Source organism: Biomphalaria glabrata, chromosome 6, assembly GCF_947242115.1.
Source record: "Biomphalaria glabrata chromosome 6, xgBioGlab47.1, whole genome shotgun sequence".
Taxonomy (NCBI): domain Eukaryota; kingdom Metazoa; phylum Mollusca; class Gastropoda; family Planorbidae; genus Biomphalaria; species Biomphalaria glabrata.
The window spans coordinates 41,603,739-41,626,257 of record NC_074716.1 but is presented as its reverse complement, the minus strand read 5'-3'; the positions used below and the strand labels follow the sequence as shown (position 1 = coordinate 41,626,257).

Genomic DNA, 22,519 nt, shown 5'->3' with positions numbered 1-22,519 from the left:
TCGTCCTGAACCTTAACCGTAGTGCAAGTCTGTCAAGGGTTATAGTGTACAGTTTCTGGTAATGCATCGCAAAGTTTTAGAGGATGAAGTCTTAAGCTGTCAGGGAATGCAGAGTAAAGCTGTCACAGACTGCAGTGTAAAGCTGTCAGAGCCTGCAGCGTAAATCTGTGAGTGCCTGTTGTGTAAAGCTGTCAGAGCATGTAGTGTAAAAAAAAGCTGTCAGATACTGCAGTGTAAAGCTGTCAGGGACTTAAGTGTAAAGCTCTAAAGATTGTAGTATAAAGCTTTAGAGAATGTCAGAAACTGTACTGTAAAGCTGTCAGAGATTGTAGTTCAAAGCTATCAGATACGAAAGTGTAAAACTGTCAGATACTGTAGTGTGAAAATGTCAGCTACTCTAGTGCAAAGCTATCAGATGCTGTAGTGTAAGGCTGTCAGAAAATGTCATGCAAAGCGTTTAGAGACTTAACGGATACTCGTGAATCTTGAAATCTTTACGTCATAAATCTCCTGTCAACTGGTATGGTGTACTAAGCCACCTGTCACTCCCCTACGTTATAAATGAAGTGGTTAAGTTTCTAGAAATGTCACATTTGAACTCCGCCTCAATGTTCGCCCTATCGGAAGTCGTCTTCTCTCTCGCTAAAGCCAACAAAAGTGGTTTGGTCTTGCCAGTGTTTACCACTTCAAGTAGGTTACAAAGACTCAACAATCCCAATGCAGGTTGAACTCTACAAAATGGTGTTTTTATTAGCAGTTTTCGCTCTTTACTGTTGTAGTTTGCACGTGAAAGGTAAGACAAGGGTTTTTAACATAGATCTATGTTATTATGAATAATTGAATAGCTAATCTTCTATAGCTTTATTTTTAAGCCTTTATCATTTGTATTTAGATACTTGATTCATTAATTGTCTCTTCGTCTAAACAACACAATCCTTGGAAGACGACAACATATTATTTTAGAAACATGTTTATCAAAAGATATGTTGTTGTTTTTTTATTTAAAATTCATAAAAAAAAATATCTCAAAATGCTAATGATATGAACTTTAGTAAAAACGCATTTAACTACTTATAAACAATACCAACACAAACGTATTGATTAATATATCCAGTCTGGTTTGTTTTTTTCTATCAGTTTAGGTATTCAAATAATAATAATAATATTAATACTAATAAATGGAGTAACATGGACCTACATGATATTGACAGGCCAACAAGAAAACTATTAACCAAATGTCAATGTTTACATTCCAAGTCTCCACGATCAGGTTATACATGAACAAGAATTGTGGAGGCCTTGAACTGCAAAGCATCTAAAATTGATCAAAGATCAAAGCTCCACGCCTACAGGAATGAATTATTTTGCTTCCTAAGGAATACGACTCCGAAGATCCATCTTCAAAAAATGCTGATGTTATTATTGATTTAAATGAAGCAGGGCAATGGTTATGCTAGTCCTGGATGTGACCAAATATGTTGGTCACAGCTGGGGCTGCGTTGCCACCGGAAATACTGCATTGCTCATTAATCTTTGGACTCGAAGACAAGCCTTATTATTATTATTATTATTATTATAAAATCATAACTAGGAGTAAAGTAATACTGTAATTAGAAATGGTAATTACAGCTAACTACATGACTAATTAAAAATAGGAAAAATAGAAGTTAGAAAAACTCTAAGACTCTTTTGTCTATTTCATGTTCTTCATTTTTATTTCAATTTGAGCTGCCTAGTTTTTGTCCCCTTATTATCTTAGAGTTTCAGTGTTTTAGTCTTTGTTCGAATTTACCAAATGTAACCGACATGTTTCATTTAAAAAATGTTTTTTCAATTCAATCTTTTTACCTCGGATGTATCAACTCACACTATCTGTCTGTCTCTTTGTCTGTCTGAGGAAGATCCTTTACAGTTTTTTTTTTTTTCAACTTTCCATTCTTGTATCATGTTGACACGTTGCACAATTATTCATTGTCGTTGACAACACACAAATCAATTTTTTTTTTAATCTCAATGAGTTGCATCCAAAAAAAAAACAACCGAAATTACTAATAAGATGACAAAATACATACACTGACTTGACTTATTCTAATAGTGATTACTGATTACACTCTGGAAGGAAAAGTCCACTTTTAAACAAAAACGACGGTTTAACCTTTTTGGACCACAAATCTATATTATATTGGATATTGAAAGTAGCTGTATATACAAGCTATAATTGTCATAATTATAATTATAATTGGTTAAATTTAGAGTCATTAAAAGTCAATTACATGATTGATTCAACATAAGTGATGATACAATGTCATTTAATATAAGCGCGATTCCAAATTTAAAAAAAATTTAATTTCAAATTTCTCTCAAAGTTAGTTTGTCTAAGAATGTTTCATTATACTTAGCGAAATGTATTTTCTTTCAGTTGACAGCCATTTTGTAATTTCGTTCACGTTAAAAGTAAGTATTACCAACCGAGACCCTCGGTACAGTAGGCTGAGCACTTGCGTTGTGGTGACCATAAGCTCGTTGCTACGCTCACGTCACGTCTCGCCTGACCTTAGGTTGCCGAGTCATCTCTCATATCTCCTAACCCGTGGTTGTCTTCCCTGACCAGAGGTTGTCACGTCACGTCTTCCCTTACCATAGGTTGTCACGTCTTCCCTGACCATAGGTTGTCACGTCTTCCCTGACAATAGGTTGTTACGTCACGTCTTCCGTGACCATAAGTTGTCACGTCACGTCTTCCTTGACCATAGATTAACACGTCTTCCCTGACCATAGGTTGTCACGTCTTTCTAGACCATAGATCGTCACGTTTTCCCTGACCATAGATCGTCACGTTTTCCCTGACCATAGGTTGTCACGTCTTCCCTGACCATAGGTTGTCACGTCTTCCCTGACCATAGGTTGTCACGTCTTCCCTGACCATAGGTTGTCACGTCTTTCCTGACCATACGTTGTCACATCTTCCCTGACCATAGATCGTCATGTTTTCCCTGACCATAGATCGTCACGTTTTCCCTGACCATAGGTTGTCACGTCTTTCCTGACCATACGTTGTCACGTCTTCCCTGACCATAGGTTGTCACGTCTTTCCTGACCATACGTTGTCACATCTTCCCTGACCATACGTTGTCACGTCTTCCCTGACCATAGATCGTCACGTTTTCCCTGACCATAGGTTGTCACGTCTTTCCTGACCATACGTTGTCACGTTTTCCCTGACCATACGTTGTCACGTCTTCCCTAACCATAGGTTGTCACGTCTTCCCTGACCATACGTTGTCACGTCTTCCCTGACCATATATCGTCACGTTTTCCCTGACCATAGGTTGTCACGTCTTCCCTGACCATACGTTGTCACATCTTCCCTGACCATACGTTGTCACGTCTTCCCTGACCTTACGTTGTCACGTCTTCCCTGACCATAGGTTGTCACGTCTTTCCTGACCATACGTTGTCACATCTTCCCTGACCATAGATTGTCACGTTTTCCCTGACCATAGATTGTCACGTCTTTCCTGACCATAGGTTGTCACGTTTTCCTTGACCATAGATTGTCACACGTCTTCCCTGACCATACGTTGTCACGTTCCGCCTTCCCTGACCATAGGTTGTCACGTCACGTCTTCCCCGACCATAGATTTTCCCGACATGTCACGTCTTCCCCGACCATAGATTTTCCCGACATGTCACGTCTTCCCTGACCAAATGTTGCCACGTCACAAGTCAGTGTTCAGGCCTACTAAGACGTTTGGTCTCGTACCAAAACATTCACTTTTACATCAATAACGATAACTCTTTAATTTCAGCCTGCAACGAAACATTGACTTACCCTTCAGGAGTCATAACAAGCCCCAACTATCCAGCTTTTTATAACGACAGCATTTATTGTACTTACGAACTCTACAGCCCATTTGGATACATCATTAATCTAAGGCAAGCAAATTTCTGACACAGATTGTACTGTGTCAGTGATGACCAACCCATAGAGCAGTGATTCCCAAATTTTTGACAAATGTGTACCCCTTTTATAATTTTTGTAATGCTGAGAACCCCCCCGCACACATTTTTAATTTATTAACAGAAGAAAATAAATGGGTATTTTTAAAAATCAGCATAGTTAATTATGTCCAACGCGTACTCCCTCCAAAGTCTTTTAGTAGCCCTAGAGGTACGATTGCCCCACTTTGGGAAACACTGCCATAGAGTATAGCTTTAAGTTAAAAGAGTTTTTTGAGAGGCTTTTCTCACGAAATGTAAGCTGAGGAAATAGTCTATGGAGTACCATACATACTTTTACAGATACACGAAGTAGAATAAACTCCAGAGAAATGTCGCTTCGACAATGACGAAGCTTAAAATTGTACAACCTTTTATTTTTACTGAAATATTTTATCTAATACATTGTAAGCCTAGTTTTCACGAAGCTTACAGTAACTCACTCTGTTCGTCCGTCTGTCTGTCTGTCTGGCAGGATTCCTTTGCACGTTTTGTTTTTCGCACTTTCCTCTCTTGGAGCAAGTTGAAACTTTGCACAATTATTCATTGACTATAACAAAACACGCATCAATAAATACATTAATCAATTAGTGAATTAATAAGAGTTAATAAATTTTGTTTAAAATTAAAAAGGAGAAAAATCTTGCAATGTTAAGAGAAAAGGCAGTTGTTCTGAAATAGTTACCATTTGTTTATGTTTGTGTAACGTCGTGAGAATGTGTTCACAACATTGATTTGGTGTGCTACTGTCCAAGTCTCTTTAGTCAGTTCATGTGTCGTAATAAAGCCTTGTTTATTTTTTTATTATTATTAAACTAGAAATTTTCAATTCTATGGATCTATGTGTCTCGTGTATCTTATTTGGATTTTCGTTTAACACTATTCTCAGTCTGTAAGTAAAAGTAGTAATACAAATGGAGCGTCTATTTAGGCCAAAAGAGCTAGACATAGAGCCTAGCTCGCCATCGGCTGCCGAGAAGTGGCTGCACTGGCTCAGAACATTTAAGAATTTCATCTCCTCAGTCTCTCACTGCGAGATTGACAAAATGAAATTACTGGAAAACTACGTTTCTTCGAGCGTATTTCAGTACAAAGTGAGTGTACAACGTTCGAAGAATCAATCAAAGTTCTACAAAATGTCTACGTGAATCCTAAATGCGAAATTTTTGCACGGCACATGATAACTCTTTGTCGACAAGAGAACGGACAAACCATGGACTCCTTCCTACTTAAGCTTAAAAGTATGGCCAAAGCCTGTGAAGCTCTCACTACTAGATGGAATAGTATCTGATGTAATATTAGGGCTAGATCTTATCAGTAAGCACGAAAAACTGATGATCCCATTTGAGGGAAAACGAAGCACTCTTCAGGTCTGTACGCTGGACGCTGCACGAGTTGAAGCCCCTCGCCTCTTCGTGAATCTTGCTCCTGACTGCCACCCCATAGCCACTAAATCTAGAAAACATTCTATGCCTGACTCCAAATTCATTCAAACTGAAATCAAAAGACTTCTATCTGGCAAAATTATTGAGCCTTCCACGTCCCCGTGGCGAGCCCAAATAATTGTAACAACGAATGAAAGGTACAGAAATAGAACGGTTATCGACTATAGTCAAACCATCAATCGATTCACTTACCTCGACGAGTACCCCGTTCCAAAAGTTGATGAACAGGCACAGGAAATATCTAAATACGCAATGTACAGTACATTCGACCTCAAAAGCGCTTACCACCAGATACCTATCAGGGATGATGAAAAGCAGTATACGGCGTTCGAGGCTTGCGGAAAGCTTTAAAAATTTTGCCGCATTCCTTTTGGAGTGACAAACGGAGTTGCTGCATTTCAAAGGACGATCAACACAATAATTGAGGAGGAAGGGCTACAGGACACGTTCGCTTACGTGGATAACGTTACCATCTGCGGACGTGACTCCAGTAGCCACGACCAGAATCTACAGAGATTTCTCATCTCCGCTAAGAAGTACGGTATCACCTTCAACGATGATAAAAGTGCTATTGCGACTAATAAAGTATGCCTCCTAGTCTACGAAATCTCACAAGGGCAATTAAGACCAGACCCCGAAAGATTTCAAGTGTTGAGAAATCTAACTCCACATGAAATCACAAAAGCGGGTGATTGGACTACTGTCCTATTATTCTCAATGGATTCTAAATTTTTCCAAGATCCATTTATTGGTAAACAACAAAACCTTTACTCCTCCTGAACAAGTACAGGAAGCTTTTAAACAGCTAAAACACGAACTTGAAAACGCTGATAGACGATAGATTATAATCGACCTCTAACAGTTGAGATTGATGCCTCTGACATCGCGATCGCTGCCACTCTTAACCAAGATGGCCGTTCTGTCGCCTTCTTTTCAAGAACACTCACTAATAGTGAACGCAGACACTCAGCAGTCGAAAAGGAAGCATACGCCATCGTAGAAGCCCTGAGAAAATGGCAACATTACCTAATCAGTAGACCCTTCACATTGGTTACAGATCAACGCTCAGTGTCTTTTATGTTTGACCAGCAAAACAAGGGCAAGATCAAAAACGAAAAGATACAAAGATGGCGACTGGAGTTTAGTTGTTTCCAATATGACGTCGTATATCGACCCTGGAAACAAAACGCAGCGGCGGATACCTTTTTAAGAAACCACTTTGCGTCAGGCCTCAAACTGTTATACAACAACCCCTGTCACCCAGGGGTCACGAGACTCCTCCATTTCGTTCGGACTAATAATTTACCTTTTTCCAGAGAGGAAAACCAGTGGTAAACCATTGTAAAACTTGCGCTGAACTTAAGCCTAGATTATTTAAATAGTTTTCAGGCACCCTCATTAAGGCTACCCAACCATTTCAGAGAGTAAGCATCGATTTTAAGGGGCCACTCCCATCTGCTACTCACAATAAATATTTGTTAGCAATGGTGGATGAGTACTCACGCTTCCCATTTGCCTACCCATGTCCCGATATGTCCTCATCTACTGTCATAAAGTGTTTAAATCAGCTGTTTTCCTTAGTTGGGATGCCAGAGTACGTCCATTCTGACAGAGGTACGTCCTTTATGTCGAAGGAGGTGCAGTCCTATCTGCACGAGAGGGGAATAGCTAGAAGTAGAACGACCCCTTTTAATCCTTCAGGCAACGGGCAAATTGAACCACTAAACAAAACTCTATGGAACGCTGTTACTTTGGCACTGAAATACCTCGATCTCCCTATCTCAAAATGGGAGATAGTCTTGAACCAGGCCCTATACTCGATAAGATCATTACTATCTACGGCAACAAACGAAACTCCACATGAGAGAGTTTTCCGGTTCAACCGGAAATCCTCCTTCAGGATATCTATCCCCACTTGGCTAACTAGCCCAGGTTAAGTATTGCTGAGAAGAAAGAACCGATCTTCGAAGTATGACCCTCTTACGGAAGAAGTTGAATTACTGATGTATAACCCCCAATATGCCGTTGTGCGGTTGCCCAGCGGTAAAGAGGAGACGGTCTCTCTAAGACGCTTGGCTCCCTCCCCCTCCCCATCCACAACAACAATTGAACCTTCGTTCTTCGCTCAGAGTGAGGATAATGAATATCCTCCAGAAGCTCAAAACACGGAAGTACCAGTCAACACCCCTACCGTGATACAAGAAAGGCTCTGAGGACCTCCGAATTTCTTTCCTTTCAATAAGCTTTTGTAAATTTTTAAATTATTTTTTGGCTATATGGCTTATAAATATATACTTTATCTTATTTGGGTGTGCGTGTGAGTCCTTCTTTCCCCCCCCCCCCCAAAACCATATATATTCAAGTGTTTGTGTGTACGTAATTAATCTTTATTACAATGTGACTATCCATTCTTTCGAAAGACGCTAATGTACTCTAGAATAGGTTCTTTGTGGAAAGACTGTATACACACCGCCCCTTCTCAGCCAGGGGATCTGGGGGGGCGCTGTGAGCTCCACCAGCGGGATTTGTGGCGAGCCTCGCCGCCAACCTCTTTTCATGTATTTAAAACAAACAAAAAATGCATATTCTGAGGTATCTACAGTGCATTATCATGCTATTAAAAAAATTTAGTTCAAAAACCAAATCAGCTATTCACTGGACATTATTAATGGAGCCCAGCAACTGGTAGAAATTATGGAAATCGGTGGCTGTAGTTTGCTTTAGATTTTATATCGAAAAGGGAAATTTTTCATCATAACCATCGTTTGGGAGGTTTTAAACTAAAAAATCTCTAGATTTTTTTTTCAAAACAAACTTAAAACCACTTTAGCTACGCTCATAGAATTTGGTGTATGTAGTTTGGTTTAGAATAATGTTGACGTGGGGGTTAAACTCAAAACCATCTGGAAGGGGTTTTAAACTTAAAGCTCTTAGTAGGGGAGGGGTTAAACTCTTGACTACGCTGTTTATGTAGTTTGCTTTAATTTTATATTGAAGAGGTGATTGTCAGGGTTATGTTAAGGCCTTAGCTCGTTTGCCCGGGCCCCTGACATTCAACCAGGCACCTTCGTGCTTACAATAAATAAATGACTCACTGGTAACAATGTAAATATTTAATGATATAAATATAAGTATGATGACAAACTAATGGAGTAATGACATTGAATTTGGAACATTTTAAAATACTTTGAATTTATTAATTAAATAATAATTATACCCCTTGCTGTCCCACAACGTACACATTTATGTTCGAAACCACAACACAACACACTGCTGTCTTTAGTCACCAGCGTAGACTTCCAATCCCAAACTAACTCCCTGTAAAGACAAAGTAAAGACAAACTAGAAAGGTCTAGTAGACTATCACTATGGCATCGAAACAACTGCGAAACTCAGTTATGCCTTAGATACTCACCCTAAACAGGGGAACACAGAAGAATCTCAACAAACGTTACACCAGCAGAACAAAAACACTCCATTAACTTACAAGCAAGGCAACAAAAAGAAAGTGTGTTCAAAAATAGTGCACTTAATACACATTGGTGCTAGAATGCCATAATCTACGCACCGACAGTGATTTTATCTAAAAACCCCGCTGAAAGGGGTTTTGAACTCAAAAATTCGGTGGGGGGGGGAACTTAAAGCCCTCTAGAGAGGGTTTGTAATTACGAAAACCCTCTTGGCTACCCTCATAGTATCTGGTGACTGTTGTATGCTTTAGTTGTTTATCATTTTAAACAACTTCGGAGCGTGTTCTACACTCAAAATCCCCCCCTTGGTTACTCTCATGGAATTTGGTGACTGTTGTTTCTATTATTTTTGGTTTTATAGATGAGAGGGGTTTTAATTTAATCTCAAAACCCCCTGGAGGGGATTTTAAACTCAAAACCCCCTTTGGTGAGCTGGGGCAAGTGATGGTTTAACATCGAAATCTTACCTAAAGTCAAAATCAAAGCAAAAAATTAGTCATAAAATTCATTTCATTTCGGAAGGGGGGGGGGGTTTAGCCCCAAGAAGCCCCCTGGCTACGCCCATGATAGGACATATTGCCTGAATCAGCCAGGAAAACGAAAGACATAGCAGAGTTTAAGTCTACTTGAAATGCTAGATTAGATTAACTAATGGATTAGATTAACTAATGGATTAGATTAACTAATGGATTAGATTAACTAATGGATTAGATTAACTAATGGATTAAATTAACTAATGGATTAGATTAACTAATGGATTAGATTAACTAATGGATTAGACTAACTAATGGATTAGATTAACTAATGGATTAGATTAACTAATGGATTAGATTAACTAATGGATATGCCTAAGAGGAAAGTATCGTCTATTTTAAAGGGACGTCTATCATTTATAAGATAAGCTGATAAGAAGAAAATAACTTATGAATTTATTGAATTTTCTGTTGATTTTTTTTTTTTTTGTTCAAATACAGAGTTGAAGAAGTTGAATTTGAATGTTGTGCTGTCATAAGCGATTGTGACTATCTAGAGATCTATAATGGATCTGAAACAACTCAATATGTAGACAGGTTTTGCTCAAACGGTGTGCGCACGTACAGCAGTCAGCAATTTTTTTTAGTCTTCAGAACAGACCTACAAGGCGGAGATATAGGTTTTAAGATGCTATACAGCTGGCTGAGTAGGTAACCTATGTATATACTTGTCTTATTCGAGTGTTTGTGAATTATGTTTCTCCTCATTAAGGAGCTGATACAGTTTAAAATATATCTCTTTTAAATGAAGAGCAATAGAGAATGACTTATTCTATCCGTACTCATGCAGAACAATAGGGAATATAGAGCAATGGGGATAGAGTAATGGGGATAGAGCAATGGGGATAGAGCAATGGGGATAGAGCTATTGGGATAGAGCTATGGGGATAGAGCTATGGAGAGCGATGGGTTTAAGGTTATGGGGATATAGCTATGGGGATAAGGCTATGGGGATAGAGCTATGGGGATAAGGCTATGGGGATAGAGCTATGGGGATAAGGCTATGGGGATAGAGCTATGGGGATAAGGCTATGGGGATAGAGCTATTGGGATAGAGCTATGGGGATAAGGCTCTGGGGATAGAGCTATGGGGATAAGGCTATGGGGATAAGGCTATGGGGATAAGGCTATGGGGATAGAGCTATTGGGATAGAGCTATGGGGATAAGGCTATGGGGATAGAGCTATGGGGATAAGGCTATGGGGATAAGGCTATGGGGATAGAGCTATGGGGATAAGGCTATGGGGATAGAGCTATGGGGATAAGGCTATGGGGATAAGGCTATGGGGATAGAGCTATGGGGATAAGGCTATGGGGATAAGGCTATGGGGATAAGGCTATGGGGATAGAGCTATTGGGATAGAGCTATGGGGATAAGGCTATGGGGATAGAGCTATGGGGATAAGGCTATGGGGATAAGGCTATGGGGATAGAGCTATGGGGATAAGGCTATGGGGATAGAGCTATGGGGATAAGGCTATGGGGATAAGGCTATGGGGATAGAGCTATGGGGATAAGGCTATGGGGATAGAGCTATGGGGATAGAGCTATGGGGATAAGGCTATGGGGATAGAGCTATGGGGATAAGGCTATGGGGATAGAGCGATGGGGGTAGGTGATAGTGCGATGAGATTAGAGTGATGGGATAGAGGGAAGGGGATGCAGTGATTTGGATACAGCGATGAGGATATAGAAAAGGAGAAAGAGCGCTAGAAAAAAAGTTTTACGAGGCTTAACTTTATCTGGGCCAATGTGTAGATAAACTATAGACATATTTGTATATTTAAAAGTGACATAATATAGAGAACAAAGTAGATAGGGAGTAGAGACATTAAATTCTCTTAGTTTGAGAAACAAAAAGGGTTTATGCTTGTATTACGAATATAGGTGTACAAAAAAATAAGAGAATGAAACGTCTCTAATTAACAAGTAAAAATAAAACACACCAAATCCTAGCTCTAATCAGTTCTTTATTCAAAGAACATGTGTAACAATGTGAACTCGTACGCTAATGCTGTATTCTTTCCATCTCGAAACTTCATATTTTCTGATCATCTTGACCCAATTTCACGACTGCGTGCATGGATGTAACACTATTGGTTGGTTATAACTTGAACATGATTTTGAAGCCACAATAACAATTCATTATTAATGTGGTCATGAAAACAATTGTGAAGTCCAACATGAAAAGAATGCATCGTAACAACATTTTATTGGCGGAGAACTAGATCTACTTGCGAGTACTTTTCACTGTCGGATTGGTACACCAAAGTTTCGAGGTGTTTCTCTCCAGTCTGGTTGTCGTTTTGTTTTTATAAGGTTAGTATTTAGCATGAAATCTTATGAGGTAAGTGGTATGTCTTTTCTTCTTTAAACTAACAAGGTCATTAAACATACACAATTAAAATATTTTGTCGATGTCGACTGTCAAACAAGCCCGAAACATAAGCTCGTAAATTCATTTTTAAGGAGATCGGCAATTTCTTCGGACGCTCATTTCGGCCCCTGCTTTTCTGGACCTCTTCCTGGTTTGTTCCAAATGAAGCTGTTGAAATAACAAAACAAATTACTTTTCCTTTGGTCACATCCGCTGATGATCAGCTGCGTGGAGAGGGGGGAACTGCTGTGTGGGCGACATCGTTCCGACCATAAACAACGCTCAGGCTTTCATCTCGCTTGTTCGAGATAAACCATAGTCGCTCTACTACTGAAGGAGGCCAACCAATTCCTTGAGAAAATGCCTCTTTCATTTCATACGGAACGACATGGTAAAAATCCCAATCCCAAATCAACAGCCAACAAATTAAAGACACTAAGCAGAAGGTCAACCTCTTAGAGCCAGTCTTGTTTTTCATTAGCTTACCCATTGTTACACCATACTGATGCTTCAATCTGGGCGTCACATTGAGATGGAGCCTGAATACCCTGGAGCATATCTACCAGCCCTACCCTGGAGCATATCTACCAGCCCTACCCTGGAGCATATCTACCAGCCCTACCCTGGAGCATATCTACCAGCCCTACCCTGGAGCATATCTACCAGCCCTTCCCTGGAGCATATCTACCAGCCCTACCCTGGAGCATATCTACTATTATCTACCAGCCCTACCCTCTTGTGGAAAGAAAAAACTAAAATAAGTAACTTAAGTTCTATACGTTCTGTTGGGCACGTAGAGAGTGCAGTTCATCTGTTCCAGTGTCATCCGGCTTCCCAAGATGTTATATGGCTAGCACAACGATCAATCAAATTAAAAATGCGATCAATCAGCTTTAGTGCACGAGGACACGAACCTGGGGACTTTCGGCTCAATCATTAAGTCCACGAGAATCATAGTTAAGGTAAGAGAGTATACCCATTCATTTCATTTGCTATGTGCATGCTAGGTACTCCAGCAGCTCCCTTGTTACCTTGCTTATATCTACTAACTACATCTATCCGTTGGTCTGTCTGTCCGTCTGTCCGTTTTGTCAAAATCATGTATTCGTTAATCCTCCCACTTTCGATTCTCTGATCAAGTTGAAACTTTGACGATGACAACTCGTGAATCATTTTTTTTTAATGTTATTACTTCATTTGTGTTATATGTAAAATGTACCAAGCTAACAGGACATAAGCCTTGAAATAATGAGAGATATGACAGTGATTGAACAGTTGAAATAACAACAGTACTAAGCGCGAATGAGACTCTAGTCAACATGCAAGATAGCAGACGCGTAAACATTTCAAGACCTGGACAGTAACTTATGCAATTATGTACACTTATGATTAATTTATAAATTATTGTTGCGATTTCACTTTATATAAGGGAGGTTATGTTTATTTATTTATATTTAACTTTTTCTTGTATTTTGTCTAGACAGAATGGTGGAAAGACAAAAATACATTTCCAGATGAAGTCATTAAACTAAGAAGCTCGGTATCAGAAAATGAATTATTCGATAGCCATTGACACCACATGGATAGAGATATAAATAGTTTATATGGTACATGTCTCCCACTTGAATGATCTACAGTAGAAGCGGAATCTATACTGTAAGTCAATATTTGTTCTTATAATGTAAGAAGTGACAGCAGTTGCTTCTGTTTCCACTGAAAAGTGCTGCCATTAGAAAAAAAAGCGTCCTCGAAATGGTAATAATTGATAGAAAATGTTTACTCTAAAAGATTTATTCAGAACCAAAAAAAACTTTTTTGATATGAACTACAATTATCTTTTCCTCCTTTAGTATGACATCACACATCATAGATACCAGGAGAATATTGTTATAATAATCTACTATCTATAATATAAAGCAGAGAGCACTGGCGGATCCAGGGGGGGCGGTAGGGGCGATCGCCCCCCCCCCACTCGGCCGACCCCCCCTCCCCCGAAGGGGGGGGGTCGGACGAATTTTAGTATAGAATTCACACAATTTGTATACAAATTTATTACTTATGTTAATAATATATACTAATTATTTATATTTCAACCTATTTTTTTATTATTTCGCCCCCTCCTCTAGTATGTTGACCGATTTGGCGGGGTCGGGAGGGGGAAATGGTATCAATCCCGCCCCCCCCCCCCCATACACTTTCGAGTGGGGGGGGGCGGTCCAATTTATTTGTAGAAATCACAGCTTGCTAACAGAATCAATTATCTATATGATTAAAACTTGTTATTGATATTTTAACCGATCTTTATATTATGTCGTTCCCTGTTTACCGTTTGGGGGTGGGGGCGAATACCTCTACTGCCCTTCCCACCTAAACCATTTGAGTGGGGGGGGGCGGTCCTACTTTTATGGAGAAATCATAGTTTTTGAACAAAATTAGTTGAATTAATCTATAAATTTTACATTATGTCGCTCCCTTTCTGGTATCTTGGTCGATTCGGTGAGGTTGGGGGGAGGGCGATTGCATGTACTGCCCTTCCCACTCTAGCCCTCTGAGTGGGGGGGGGGCGGTCCTATTTTTGTGGAGAATCATAGTTTGTGAACAAAATTAGTTGAATATCTATATAATATAAACTACTTATTGATATGTGAACCCATTGTATATTATGTCGTACCATACTCTAATCTCAAATTTTATCATTAGTAAATTTAAATGAAAAAGGGTTGCCCCAGGTGGGAAGGGCGATATATGCAATTGCATTTCCCCCATCGGACAAACCAATACTTTTTCTTTTAGTATTATAGTTTAGAAATCATAAAACGTAAAAAAACTGCCACTAATATAATTTATATATACTATAAATTAAATTCTTATATCGAGTCGCCCTACTTTTTTTTTTTTTAATTCTTAAATGCCAAATGCAATCTTTAGCAGAAATTATTAAAGGAGCGAGGATTAATCGTTTTCATTCTACCGCCCCTCCCATTTCCAGAGTTTATGTCATTTCACATGAATTTATCATAATTATTTTAAGAAAGACTTTGCATTGGAAAAGTTAGAATTCAAACGAAATTTTTCACTATAAGAATCATGATTGAGATGAGTTCTAAACCAACAAAAATACATTTATAGTCTCCTTTTCCCAAACTTTACTCAATTGGATATTTTTCTAGTTAAATAAATTTGGGACTATAACTCACAACTTATACTACAATGTTATTGAATATTATTTATCGAATAATTTTTTTTCGGCGGCGATCCTCAAAGCCAAAATCTAAATATGTGGGGTATCTTATCTTTTCAAGGAACAAATCGGTTTTATTTGCAATGTATTAAGGGCCTATAAATTCATATTAGAATATCTTTCAAGTACGATATTATTCAAAAGGTCCTTTTTTTTAATAGTATGAATAATGAGCTTTAGGTCAGGAGAATGCGTTTCTGCAGTGAAAAATGCCAGAAAACGCTTTTGGCTTCGGGGCTTCGCCCCGAACTCCATTGATGAATAATGAGCTGTAGATGTCAGGAAAATGCGTTTCTGCAGTGAAGAATGCAAGAAAACGCTTTTGTCCTTTCGGGCTTAGCCCCGAACTCCATTGATGAATAATGAGCTGAAGATGTCAGGAAAATGCGCTTCTGCAGTGAAGAATGCAAGAAAACGCTTTTGTCGTCGGGGCTTCGCCCCGAACTCCATTGATGAATAATAAGCGTAGATGTTAGGAGAATGCGTTTCTGCAGTAAAGAATACAAGAAAATGCTTTTAGCGTCGGGGCTTAGCCCCGAACTTCATTGATGAATAATAAGCTGTAGATGTCAGAAGAATGCGTTTCTGTAGTGAAGAATAGAAGAAAATGCTTTTGTCGTCGGGGCTTCGCCCCGTACTACATTAATGAATGATGAGCTTTAGATGTCAGGAGAATGCGTTTCTGCAGTGTAGAATACAAGAAAATGCTTTTGTCGTCGGGGCTTTGCCCCAAACCCCACTAGGGAACCTTATAGCGTTATCCAACTATTTCGCTGAAGGTTGAGAAATGCTGCTTTTTAAAATTCTCATATATATATATGTGTGTGTGTGTGTGTGTGTGTGTGTGTGTGTGTGTGTGTGTGTGTGTATGTGTGTTCTGTACACACGTTTATGCATAGGGTTAGGGTTTACTGGGCGTTAGGGTTAGGGTTTGGAAAAAAATCGCCCCCCCCCCACTATAAAGTTCTGGATCCGCTAGTGGCAGAGAGTAAGGCGTATGTATGTAAGTATGTAGGTCCCGAATAAAAATCAAAACCGTTGACACAAATTTGACATAAATGTTGCTTAGATCATAGCGGAGACCGCGGGATATGTTTAATGTCCCACCACGACCGGCCCTAAAAATTAAAGAAAATACCTAAATTTATCTCTAAAACTGTTTAACAAATCGGCTTCACCCGTTTTCAGAGTATTTATATTTGAACATATGCCGCGGGTAATATTTGGCTAGTGCTATACAATATGAAGTACTACAACCATAATGCAATGTTAATGCAAGGGGAACAACTTACGAATCTTTTGCGCCAATTGAATAAAAACTGTTTTTCGTTTGGAGTAACAAAACGGTCTATTTGATTTTGATGTAAAAAAAAAAAACACACAGGCCAGACAAGACTAAAATCACATTTTAGAGAGTTAAACTAAATTCAGCTGTTATTTATGTGTCTTTAGATAGCATTTAAACCGTAATGGTTTCTTTGATTTTTTAAATTCCTCTTTTCAGTCTGTAAACTCTTCAACGGGTCAAAACAGAAAAAGATCGAACACTGGTAGGTGGGAACGATTCTTGAAAACGGCCCTATCGCTCATGCAAAGGTAGGTCAGCTGTCTAAAGCAGGAAATGTTTTTTTTTTTTAAGTATTTTTGAATATTTTACTGGTTCAACGTTAAAAGGGTTTCTACTTCAAAACATTCATGAGAAAAAACAAACAAAAGAAAGACACTAATTGCGTACGATGACACGTAGTCAGCAGTGGTGGCCCAACAAACCAAAGAAAAGTATTTTTCCTGGTCTCATGTAGAGTTAATTAGAAGATGATTAATATATAACTGTCATATTTTTATATAAATAAAAAAAAAACAAAAAAAAAACATTAAATTCATTTGATTATATATATATTGGAGAGTTACAAGTATTCGTTGTACAAAATAAAGGCAGTGTCTATAAGCTATGGCTTTGTTTTGTTGTTGTTGTTGTTTTGTTGTTGTTTCTTACTGTTTTTAGCACTGCAGAATTGGCCCTTCCGTTCTTAGCCCAAAATAATATCAATATAGAGAAAGAGAGAAAACATTAGACTGTCACTTCATGACTTTCAACTTATTTAAAATAAAATGGCCAATTAACTGGGTGGTACTGAAGAAAACCTGAAACTAAGATCAACTCCCATGAATGGAGATAGTGTTAAAAGTATAGCCCAATTGTTTGTAGTTAAGTTGGCAACAGTCAAGTTCAAATTAGCGTCCGTGAGATTGTTGACTCTATCGCGTGAATCTCCAATAATTGAGTTGTTGTTCTTTTTATTACAAAGCTTATATTAACTTACTTTTTCTGTATGTCTGTCTGGTAAAAAGTGTATACACTTTATTTCTACAATATATACATATAGTTCGTCCATCGCGGTTCGATGCTGACCACTTCTTTTGTCATCCAGGGGGCTGAGGTTTTGGCCTCTTCCTGTGGCTGGTGAGACCTATGTGAGCCCGGAATGTTCGGCTGCACACTGGGCATTAGATGGGCCTTTAGCTAAAGAATTGTATGAAAAGTCATTCAATAAATCAAGTATGTGTCTAGTAAAATAAAGTACCCCTTTCAGACCCTGCGATTTATGGACAGATGATGTAAAGGACATCTGTTTCTATTAACGAGGGTGTCAAGTGGTCAGCACAACGACCAACGCCTTTACTTTTCTTCAACTAATGTCAGGTACACATTTGAGCTTGGTGGACTCAAAGGCGCCTTAAAATCCCGAAATTAGAAATCCCAGTCTTATGTTAGTTGTGTATTATTTATATACCTTATTTGTACTTTAGAGTATCTCCATTGGACAATGAAGGAATGGTGAAATTGTCATCTGCTGTGACAAGCAATAGTTCACGGCACACTACTTTATACGAGAGGACAACATTATTCCAGAACTATGCAAGTCATAACCTGAGCTGATCTTAAACGTACATACCTGTTAACTTACCTGAAAGCCAACTGTGTACTTATTAAGTTAGGAATCCCTTATGCTATGTGTCTTATCAATAATGCTATAAATAAAACATAATAAAGGTCTTTGTCTATGAAGTCTCTGATTTGAAAAACATACCTTTAAAATCATTGTCTTGGTTCTTGCTCTTTAGTTGTTTCAGATACCATGTTTTATCAGCAGCTACTCTAAGTAGTGAAATAGTTGTTTTTATTTGTTTGTTGTTGTTTTTTTGTTGCTATAAAAAATAAATTAATTCATATGTTTATTCTGCTACAGAAATAACAAAAGGCAGTTTTAAATTCTATAACTATTAGCTGATTTGAAGTGTAATCGTATTGCTAATTTTTATTTATTTAGAAATATTATAACAACTCTTTTTGTCTGTCTGTCTGATAAAAGGTTTGTACGTGTTTTTCCCACCTTACTCATTATCGATCAAGCATCTAGTTAATTAATTGTTTGTATTAATTATTTTGTTTTATTTGGAAATAAGGGGAATAAATGCTACTTAATGAGTGATGTGGAAACACACACATATATAAAGAGACCAAAAGAAAATCCGCTGCCGAGGACAGACGCAGACAGCGAAAAGAAAATCTTAATCGACCACCGGCGGACAATGGTCATGCTTGCTCTGGATGTGGCAAAATGTGTAGGTCACAGCTAGGGCTGCGTAGCCACGGGAAATACTGCATTCCTCATTGATCTTCGGACTCGAAGACAAACCTTATTTTTACGTGCGCATCATGGCGTGAATGTGGAATGGTGCGACTGCGTGTTGAAAGGGTTAGAGAGGAAGGAAAATCAAAGATGGAATAATGTAAAGGAGGTTATTATTGATATGTTTTTTAATGGTCTCTCAATATCAAAGCATTCATCATCTACTATATATATGAGTTTTGTTTGTACAGAACTAAGAGTCTCATCAGCTCGTAACACTTATTATTATGAAAAGAGTTTCCTCAGCCAAATTATCTGTGGTGTTATCCACATTGCCTGAATCTTCTGGTGACAGGAGGGCCGAGTTTAAGAAAGGGCAGACGGGGGTCCCAGTGACTCCACAAGGGAGGGGCAGACGGGGGTCCCAGGGACTCCACAAGGGAGGGGCAAACGGGGGTCCCAGGGACTCCACAAGGGAGGGACCTCCACAAGAGAGGGGCCTCCACAAAATAGGTGAAAACAATATCCGAATTTCGACGGGTCAGAAACTGTTACATTTCTTGCCAAACATTCCATTTTTCCTCATCTTAGCAACAATACTTTAAATCTTACGGTCACGGTAGGCAGCACATACGTGGTTGGGGTGTGACGAATTGTAGCCTGCTCGTAGTACATAAATGCAGCTCAAGATTTACGGCAGTACGTCATTCCAGGGCCTTACCCTCCACGAAATCAACAACAATATACTATTTTTAAACAAAAATATGCATATAAAATAAGTTTTTTTAAGAAGAAAAATTAGTTTCAATTTACAAATACTATATTTCTTACTTATAAAATATGGCATGCATTTAGAAAAGTACTAAAAGTGGATTTTTTTTTATGGTTTCGAAAAAGTGTAGGGGTTGTCCACATACTTAGATCCGGCCCTGGTTGCTCTCAGGCAAAAGGTTATCTCTTTTTGGTCAGTACCGGGTATTGTTCAAGGGCTTGACAAATTTGAAAAAAAGGAGAATAGTGGATCCAAAGCATACTGTTGTAAACCTGGTTGTGACACAGATGGGGGTAGTGCTGTGTGTTTTTAGCCAACCCAAATCGCCACAGTCCAGCGCAGGACGAGCGGTCAACCGTGACCAGTGACAGTACACGCCAGTTCGGCAAGGACCATTGTCGTAAATATTACGCACGCAAGTCACGGCGAAAGTGATCAATTGGAGTGGTTAAGAAGGTTCGAGTAGGCCAGTAGAGACACTATATAAGAGCAAGTGTGTCAGAAAGACTTCACTCCACGTTACCTCTCAATGTGACCAGTACGAGGCGAGAACCAGCACGGTGTGTGAAGTCGGGCGGAGCAAGACTAGGTGTGGTGCAGTTTGAAGAGAGCCTGGATAGTAGAATTAACTAGAATAAAAGCCATGCTTCCCTGAGATATAAAACTATCTTGAAAGCAAAAATGTTGGGATTTTACTGTAAATATTTTTTGCTATTTCATTAATCTACCTGATCTGCATACAAAAGTAAAAAAACATTACATAGGCCTAAACCCACCCTTCATTAATATAAACTTTACATAAGAGAAGGAACAATGGAAGCACATCATGCACCTCCATTGTAAACCGGGGTTTAATGTAATGTCATAGCCGATTTTGACAACCACTTTGCCGCTGGCTACACTCAATCCTATTGTTAATAATACTAATCAATGTTAGGTCTATAGTGTAATGATAAGTAACAAACACACGCACTGAAACATCAATGTTAGTCTATAGTGTAATGATAATTGAAAAACAAGCTCTGAAACATCAATGTTAGGTCTATAGTGTAATGATAAGTAACAAACACACGCCCTGAAACATCAATGTTAGGTCTATAGTGTAATGATAAGTAAAAAACAAGCCCTGAAACATCAATGTTAGTCTATAGTGTAATGATAAGTAACAAACACACGCCCTGAAACATCAATGTTAGGTCTATAGTGTAATGATAAGTAACAAACACACGCCCTGAAACATCAATGTTAGGTCTATAGTGTAATGATAAGTAACAAACACACGCACTGAAACATCAATGTTAGTCTATAGTGTAATGATAAGTAACAAACACACGCCCTGAAACATCAATGTTAGTCTATAGTGTAATGATAAGTAAAAAACACACGCCCTGAAACATCAATGTTAGTCTATAGTGTAATGATAAGTAAACAACAAGCCCTGAAACATCAATGTTAGTCTATAGTGTAATGATAGTAACAAACACACGCCCTGAAACAAAGTCTCCCCTCTCCCAGGCCCCTAAATATTTCGAGGTCTTTTATCTTTCAACTTAGAGACGTTCCTTCCAAAACATATTAGGTATAGGCCAACACGTGTCCATGGCCATGGTATACGTTCACGTGAATTAAAGGTTTAAACTCGAAGCCATTTGGTCTACGGTAGTACCTGACTGTTTCATTTAAATGAGCAATCTTAAGTCCATGAATGTTTGGTGAAATGAAGTGGGATCTGCCTGCTGTAAGAGCTCCAAACGCTGTTTTTAATATCAGTTTAGATTGAAATCAATATTAGTTCATATCAGTTCAGAATTAAATCAATAGTGGATAGAAACAAAATCAATGAAATCAATATCCAGTAAGAATGACAAAACTATAAAGTAAAGGTAACGTGGAAAGTGTGTGTATTATTTTATCTATTATTTATCTATGAAATATGTGTGATAGTACATATGTATTATATACATGCATTTTGTACTTGTATTAAACCAAATAACCTGATTCGTAGAAAAAAACACTATGCGCTGACCTATTGGACTTGTGTCACTGAGCCTAGATATCTTTCTTTTCACGTTTGATTTAATTATTATTCACGTCGGTCATATAAGGAAATTAAATCTCAATATTATCAAATATAAAATGTTATTTTTTAACCACCCACTGGTTAGTTCCATATTTATCCACGAACAATAACTCAATTCAAATTGTTCAGTTGGCGTAATATTTTTGTGCATTCCCTTTGAAAGCATAGTTTACTATTTATATAGACCGATAATGACAACCTTTTGGGTACATTTCTTTTCATAACTTAAATTTCAAGTCAAATGTTACGAAAGATGTAACATGACTTCTCAATATATCAGAACATATTTCTATTCTTAGCTGGGTTTTTTTTTTCTGCACAACTTTAGGAACAACTTTGCAGATTAAAATCACGTGACTGAAGTGATTAGTTTACCATCTAGATTCTAGAACAACCTTAATTCAAATACATCTTTGAGGCACATTTGTTTTTGTTTGTTTTGTATTCATTTTAAAAGTTTTAACAAACAGCCGACTAGATAACTTCGAGACCTGAAAAATCTGGACTTTCTCAATTTTACTTATTCCAGCAGTTTATCGGAACCCATAATGAAACCGTAGCACGCATAGTTTATATATATCGAGTTGAGTCAAGAATAATCGTCATAGAAGGACTGCACAAGGATCTGCAGCGTCAAAACCTTTGAGAAGTGAAGAATTTTATTTGCAGTTCGCGCAGTTGAGGGTCTGTATTGAAGTCTTCTTTTATTGTACAATATCAGTATGAAGGAAACAAAGAAATTGTTACGTAACAGAGTGTAAAGTGTGAAAGATTGTTTTATTCTCGCGTTACCAAATTTGAATAACTGGGATTAAAAATATTAACTCGTCAAACGCCAAGGGGATTAACTCTTATGATGATTTCCTAAATCTGTACCTCGGTTCAACCATGTGCCCACAAATATTCTATTTGGATTATTAAATACGAATTTATTCAACTTACTGAATGTGTGTTGCCATTGAAATGG

General features: G+C 38.3%; 1 protein-coding gene and 1 long non-coding RNA gene across 4 annotated transcripts; both read left to right on the top strand.

Moving 5' to 3' along the window:
• Nucleotides 1-583: 583 nt before the first annotated feature.
• LOC129926564 (protein SpAN-like) lies at nt 584-10,393 on the top strand. The gene is made up of 3 exons (XM_056031381.1): nt 584-793; nt 3,810-3,936; nt 9,889-10,393. Exons 1-3 carry the CDS (start codon nt 718-720, stop codon nt 10,100-10,102), a joined length of 417 nt encoding a protein of 138 aa, XP_055887356.1. The 5' UTR covers nt 584-717; the 3' UTR covers nt 10,103-10,393.
• A 581-nt stretch (nt 10,394-10,974) lies between these two features.
• On the top strand, nt 10,975-18,929 carry LOC129926565 (uncharacterized). 3 transcript variants are annotated; one of them, XR_008778260.1, is made up of 4 exons: nt 10,975-12,786; nt 13,309-13,480; nt 16,570-16,661; nt 17,877-18,929. It is a non-coding gene; the product is annotated as an uncharacterized LOC129926565 (long non-coding RNA). The 3 variants fall into 3 exon arrangements; XR_008778259.1 differs by having other exon boundaries at nt 10,976-12,786; nt 13,305-13,480; XR_008778258.1 differs by having other exon boundaries at nt 10,975-13,480.
• The last annotated feature ends 3,590 nt before the right edge of the window (nt 18,930-22,519 follow it).